The sequence below is a fragment of the Coffea arabica genome, chromosome 6e (assembly GCF_036785885.1).
Source record: "Coffea arabica cultivar ET-39 chromosome 6e, Coffea Arabica ET-39 HiFi, whole genome shotgun sequence".
NCBI lineage: Eukaryota > Viridiplantae > Streptophyta > Magnoliopsida > Gentianales > Rubiaceae > Coffea > Coffea arabica.
In genome coordinates, this window is record NC_092321.1 from 32,982,562 (window position 1) to 32,989,935 (window position 7,374).

General features: G+C 36.9%; 1 protein-coding gene across 1 annotated transcript; it reads right to left on the reverse strand.

Annotated features, from left to right (window-relative positions):
• Positions 1–900: 900 nt before the first annotated feature.
• On the reverse strand, positions 901–6,201 carry LOC113696716 (protein FAR1-RELATED SEQUENCE 5-like). Its single transcript, XM_027216093.2, has 5 exons — positions 4,351–6,201; positions 1,556–1,627; positions 1,283–1,390; positions 1,101–1,169; positions 901–972 (listed from the first exon to the last, which is right to left on the reverse strand). The coding sequence occupies exons 1-5, from the start codon at positions 6,199–6,201 to the stop codon at positions 901–903; spliced, it is 2,172 nt and encodes a 723-aa protein (XP_027071894.2).
• Between the last annotated feature and the right edge of the window lie 1,173 nt (positions 6,202–7,374).

Genomic DNA, 7,374 nt, shown 5'->3' on the forward strand with positions numbered 1-7,374 from the left:
TTTGTCAGGGTAGCGATAAAAGTATACTCATTATAATCTCTACTCAAACAAATTGCTTACCATATTTGGATATTAATCATGCCTGTTAAACAGTCTTAACTTGTGGTAACGTAACAGTAACATATCCCTAACTGGTTGTAACCCATTGTGTACTGTTCGCTCTTCCTTTTTGTTGCATTGTAAAACTTCATTTTAACGTTACAAATTAGTTCTCCAAGGAATCATTTTCTTATGCGCACCTATTACCAACATGTGGTCGTGACCTGACTTGACCATAATTTAATTAACCTAAAAACTTGTAATACCAATAGATGTGCCTGTGATATATCATGTCAATGGTGCACTAAATTCGTCAAGCGATGCAAAACAAATGGCCTAAATGATAATGTTTTTATAAAAATAACCCAATAATAATTCGAATTTATCATCATAACAAAATCAAGACAATTTATACTTTAGATTGTGTTATCTTATACATCGTACCTTTGGCGGTGCGATCTATGCCAATAAATATGTTATTAAGGTATGCAATTGAATGTAGTATAATGGTATACATATCACGACAACCATTCAACTGTTATGGTCGATTTAGTGAAAAATATCCGATCACAAAAAACACGTTCAATTCTATTGTAAAATTGTTACTTCAATTTTCTACCAACTTTATAATTTTCTAACAATTTTATACAACCCAATACAAACTATTGATGACTACTAACACTAGATGCGATTACAATTGTAATTCACTTGTCTAAATTTGAAAAGAGTGAAACATCAATGGTGCCTGTATAATCTCGTCAATAAGTTGTAACAGCTTATTAACTGCTTGTAACGTACATATGCAGCATTCTCAGGTTGGGACAACCACTTAATGTCTCGTTCAAAATGTATAGTTACACATCATTCATCAACCTCATTCTCGGGGGAGGCGACATCAACGCGTAGTTGCAATCCCTGTGTGTTATTTCTTCCCTGAAATGCGTAACGATGGCAAATCAGCAAATATTATTAATAAAATATACGATTAATGATATACGATGTCCAAGTCTCCAATTAATAACATTACATAAATATGTGCTGTAACGATAAAAGTTTGTCACCTGATGTGATGGTGCAAATACATGATATGCATCAACATCACAGTGTGTTGAAATTGTCCCACGCTCCTCCTACATTATATAGTATAAGTAATCGACTGTCAACAAATCATTACCAGTGCCTATATTGCTCACTTATAAAGTTAAATTGGACTAGACATTATAACAAAAATGATATATCAGACCATTAAGACATCTCTGACGGAGTTATGCTTGGAAAAAATAGAAAATCTGGGATGCATCCATTCTGTAGGGACACTTGCAGGAGGCCCCTGATTTGCCAAACGGTGGACCTTGGAATAATAAAAAATAATACGTTATTAAAGCGAGCATACGTTAACTACATAATTTGCATGATTTGACAGCCTTCGGGTGCCCACAATTACAATTAAAGAAAAAAAGGTAGCTCTATTACATGAACAAGAAGGTTTTATTTTAACTACTAAATGTATGCATACCGTTTGACTTTCATCGATATCGGGAGCAACAGCATTTGGAGGGCCATTCACTGCCTGACTCATTGAATGCGTCTACAAGTTTTGTATGGGCCAAATCATTGTATAAGACAAACAAAATACGTATATCAGGAGGGAAGACGACCGTAACAACATTATCACACAATGTAACATCAATGTAACTATTTATGCTGTTAGAAACATCCAAATAAAAGCAAGAGTCATATCCATTTTATGCTAACCGAAACACCAAATTGTACAACACATAGGCCATCCAGTCACGCGCACAAGTACTACAAGCCTTCCTTCGCTTTGAGCCCTGTGGAGGGGAATAAAGTATTTTTGGGGTGAGCTAGAAGCTCAGCGAGTAACCAGAAAATCAGTAATCAAATCGGTTTAACAATATTTCTTTTCAATGATGTCATAAATCAAATGATAAGTCCAAAAACAATTACAACATTTACAAAACATTAAATATGGAGTATCAATAATTCAAGAAACATGTACAATGGAAAGCGATAGTAACATTCATGAAAAGATACGTTCGTTCTCCTGTCATTTCCTTTTTTTTTTTTTTTCATTTGACATTGCATCATTTTCCACCAACCTCCACCAACCTACAAAGGTAATACTCGAGTATACCAAACGTTCACCCAGGTCCCTAATCGCCCGACCGAGTCCGTTTCTTGCTCGAGACGACCGGTAACAAGGGGCAATGGCCAGTTCAGCCCAAAAGGCTTACATTCATGCGCAAGTAGCATTTAATCATTTATCATGAAAATTTCACATTGATTTAGGTCGAGTGCGATAAAATACACGCTCGCCTAGAAAGCTCGTTTTGGAAATCATTCAAAGCACGTAACACGTTATCAATCAATAATACAAGTCATGATGTCAAGCAAATATATCAAACAAGGAACACTTTCATATAAGCACGCATGATATGCAAGAAAACAGTTCAAAAGTAGCTTTGGAAACAGTTCAAAAGTAAATAATATAAGAAACATTTCACAAGTACTTTGGAAATAGTTTAGGGTCACTCACCTCCATGGCTCAGAAACCATCCATCATATATCATTGCCTTGCTCAAATCCGAGTCTTAGATCACAAACTCAATGCAAACAAATCCCTTCAAAGTTCGGACAGCACTTCCCCTAAATTTCTTTACTTTTCCAGCCATCAAGGCTTCATTATTTCCTCAGCCAGTCCTAAAGGTACACACATAACAACAAGTTCATCTAATAGTCATTCAGCAAGTTCCAAGTAGTACTAGTACAAGTCAAGCTAGGGAAAAGTCCGGAAATGAAAGTTAAGCTCAAAACCAGAAAAAACAGTTTTGACGTCATTTTGCGGTAATGGCACCAAAGGTACTACGAGTATCGGATGGAGGTCCAAGACCCACCGTTTCGAAGCTAAGAACCAGGGCTACAACAATGTAGAAGGTCACTCAGTCCAAATCCCAGCACAACTAAGTCAAATATGCCAAATAACAAACCAGAACCGTAATTGCAGGTTTACAAATTACACTATGCTGTAATCAGTACAACTCAGTCTAAACAGGTCCAAATGCAGAAATTCCAAAGGCATATGGTAGCTAGGACATCAATATACATTTCATCAGAAGACCTCAACACCCAAATCCAAAACAATTCCAGTCAAAACAACCCATTTCAGACACAGTTCTAACATCCTGATGAACCCAGAACAGTAATAGTAATTTCGGTTTATCTCATTCTACACTACTCCAATTGACCTGAAATTTTACAGGCACCCTGAAAACATCAATACCTACAACTTTCATGTTTTGAGCCAAGTCCAATTCGGCCTCTATCTATGACCTAAAAATTCGGACAGAATGTTCATCACAAAACCCTCACTTTTCAATTTTTGGTCCAAAACAGAAATTGGTTGCAATTAATCACTTTTTCCACCTCATAGAGTCTTTAAATATCATTTCCAATCATCATACATGACCCCATAATCATATCCATATGAAAACAGAAAAATCCCCAATAATTATAAAACTTCACCAATTCAACCAAAATCAAGATATAATCCATAAAGTTGCACCTTATATCACCACTAATCATGAATTGAACATCATTAGAGCAAGGAGAGGGGTCATTCACAACTCACCTTAGCAATACAAGAGATAGAGAAACTAGTCACCTTAGCTTTCCAAACAACTCCACAAAACACCTCAAGACCACTTAGCAAAGAGATTTTATGGAATGATTTGGAGTTTTATTGGTTGGATTTGAAGATTGAGCAAGAAATAGAAGGAAGAAATTGAGAGCTTTTCTTTCTTTTCCTTTGAGAGAGAGCCGGCTTTGAAGCTTTAGAAATAAGGATGATTTTTGGCAATTTTTTGATATTTATTTGGTAAAGGTAAAGGTAAAGTCAAATGGTCAAAGTCCAAGACTTAATCTTATGGTGACACTTGTCACCTTTTGGTTCAAAACTTATCTTTTTGTCTCTCCAATACAAATATCTTAACACGTAAAATAATATCACTAAATACAAAATTCTAAGAAGTTGTCAAAAATATATTGCGTTTACCGCACTTGCGGGTCCCACGTTCAAAATACGCTCTTAATTTCTCAAAAACTAACCGATACTAGAAAAATCATTTTAAAACTATTTTTGCTCATAAACTTTATTTGGGGAATTTTTCTAATAAAGAAACTGTAGAAAAGGCGGGCGATTAAATAAAATAAACCCTAGAAAATTAGAAAATTTCCGGGTTCTCAAACTCTTTTTTTTTTCGGGGCGTCACAGGATATGACAGTGATTGCTACTTTGCTGGTGTCCTCCGACATTGCTGCTCGAGTTGCGACCTTAATCATGGCTGGAGCGAGCTCCCTATAACGAGTTGAAATCATGACTTTAGGATCAGCCACAACTTCCCGTCCTCGCCGATCAAAACAGTCTCCAGCCCGAGCTCTTTTTGTCCATCGCCTCTTAATGTATTCAGGAGGAATTATTTTTATGCCCACGGTATCAAACACCTTCAACGCGTGCCCACATAAAATGCCTTCATTCTCGTATTTTTTGCAACTGCAACGTACACTTAGATCATTCCGATTGAATACTACTGTTCTTTCAGGTCCTCCATCATACCTCATGACCGCAAACTCCACAAACATCGCTGCATCTTGTTGTCTCAATATAACCATAGCTGTTGACTCGCCATATTCATTTTGGAATGCAACAAATACAGTTGGTGAATACGTCTCTGATGCATGCACAAGCATAGGTGTTTGCCTTAACCCTACCATGGGGAGCTTTTGCCTCATTTCATATTCTGCGATCAGTTCATTATGTCTCTTTTCATCAACCACCCGATTGAAATGTCTAAAGAACTGTACAAGGTCATGATCCAGTTTCAAATGATTTTTAATTGCTGCATTTAGGCTTTCGCTAAGTTGGGTGCTTCGCATTCCCGCGGTCCATCTTTCTTTCATCATGCACCTTGCCCATTTATCACGAATTCTATACAACCCGGAGAGCCATTCATTATTTTCAACATTGTGTTTCTTCACCATCGCCTCCCACACCCTATTGAATTGTTCCACTTCTTCAAACTCATACATGCAGGCACCAAACATGTATGGAAGATCACTATTTTCCTTGTAGTGATTGCCAAGATGTTTCATAAAATTACGCCTTATGTGAAACGTACATAGACCGTGAAATGTTTCAGGCATGACAATTGAAAGAGCGGCTGCCATGGCGTGATCTTGGTCGGTTAGTATGGTACTTGGATGTTTTCCGCACATTGCTTCTAGAAATGTACCAAACACCCATTTGAAAGAATCTATCGTCTCATCATACATAAGGGCAACACCGAATATCACAATTTGCCTATGCTGGTTAAAACCCACAAATACTCCAAGTGGTCGGTATTCTTTATTTGTTTTGTAGGTTGTGTCGAATGTGACTACGTCTCCAAAAAAGTTGTAGTCAATTAACATTCCTACATCAGCCCAAAAGATATTCGTTATTTGTTCTTCACAGTCCAGCTGTACGACATGAAAAAAGGATGGATTCTCGAGTGTTTGGTCTTGAAAATAATTCAGCATGCTACCTGCTTCTCCATATTTCAAGCTCCTTTCCCGTCTCGTTCGAAGATATCGTTTAAGATCATCCCGAGTATATCCCACATTACCCATCCCACCTGCTTCCGTTCCCATAAGCTCATGGCTCTGTTTCAATGAAAGCCCAGCATCCTCGCTTATTTCAGCTTGGAATCCTTGAGCCACACTCACTTTTCTTTGTGATGGCATCATGTGAGCACATTGAGCAATGTGCAACTCATGATTATGCTCTATGACAAGGTCATGCACACGGTACTTCATTGTCCCTCTAAACAACACGATAACCATCTTAGCTCCACACCCTATTTTCGTCGGCGCTCGTGTCCTCTTTGGCATCACATCACCTTCGTACTTGCGTTTCACACCTTCCTTGCAGCAACTATATCTCCTAGACGTGGTCACGCCGTCTTTGTCTTTATTCAGATAGTCTTTACGTACACTGAAACCCATTTTAAAGGCATACTTGTTGTAAAACTTGTACGCATCCTCTTCACTGTCGAACTCCATTCCTAACTCAGGGGTCCCATTTTCTGCCAATTTGCTGCAATCCATTACTTCTACTCCTGCCAATTATGCATCAAACACCCTAATTTGTAACATTTCATGAATAGTATGTACATAAACGACAATATAAATGTATATTACCATTTATAATGTGTTATGAATCACACATTACTCGTATACCAAATCCTATTATTACGCTTATCAATATGATTAATGATTCACATCACCTTACTTTTACTCTAAGACAACGGCATTATCTATGTACAAATACAACTCCATATACACTAACTTATACGGATTGTAATGTATTGGTCACACGATGTAAGTCTATTTTAACTGTATGTACATCCACGCTGGTGATTATATTTTGATTCTAGGTTCTTTAGCTCACTGGATCTTATGTCATTCGTTAATGACAACCGCATAAACCAACTCCACATTTTCTATTTTTTCTACATTTTGAGGGCCAAACAAGTACTTTCTACTCATTGTAATATATTTCTTACATCATGTAATTGACTTATAACACAAGGTTCACCCATTTATTATTCACATATGTGTCTTTTCCTCTACTTCACCCCATTCAACTCTACGCCTCCATTTTATACACACTGTATGGTCAGGAGAGGGGCAAACTAATATTGCTCCATGAGCATGGACCAATTACTCGATGCACAATAATTAATATCAATTGTAATACGGTGGCTATAACATGTAACTAATTTACAACAAGATGTATATTCATTCACTTGTTAAATGTGACTTTGTTTCTCTCATCTTTCCCAAATTCTAGTCGATGGTTTACTTGAATACATAACCCTACTTTCTACTCATTGTAATATATTTCTTACATCATGTAATTGACTTACAACACAAGGTTCACCCATTTATTATTCACATATGTGTCTTTTTCTCTGCTTCACCTCATTCAACTCTACGCCTCCATTTTATACACACTGTATGGTCAGGAGAGGGGCAAACTAATATTGCTCCATCAGCATGGACCAATTATTAGATGCACAATAATTCATATCAATTGTAATAGGGTGGCTATAACATGTAACTAATTTACAACAAGATGTATATTCATTCACTTGTTAAATGTGACTTTGTTTCTCTCATCTTTCCCAAATTCCAGTCGATGGTTTACTTGAATACATAACCCTACTTTCTACTCATTGTAATATATTTCTTACATCATGTAAATGACTTACAACACAA

Coding starts and splice junctions, on each gene's coding strand:
- LOC113696716 (XM_027216093.2), bottom strand. CDS start 6,201: ATGGATTGCAGCAAATTGGCAGAAAATGGGACCCCTGAGTTAGGAATG. Junction 1,170..1,282: donor CCGTCAGAGATGTCTTAATG/GTCTGATATATC, acceptor TATATAATGTAG/GAGGAGCGTGGGACAATTTC. Junction 973..1,100: donor TATTTGCACCATCACATCAG/GTGACAAACTTT, acceptor TACGCATTTCAG/GGAAGAAATAACACACAGGG.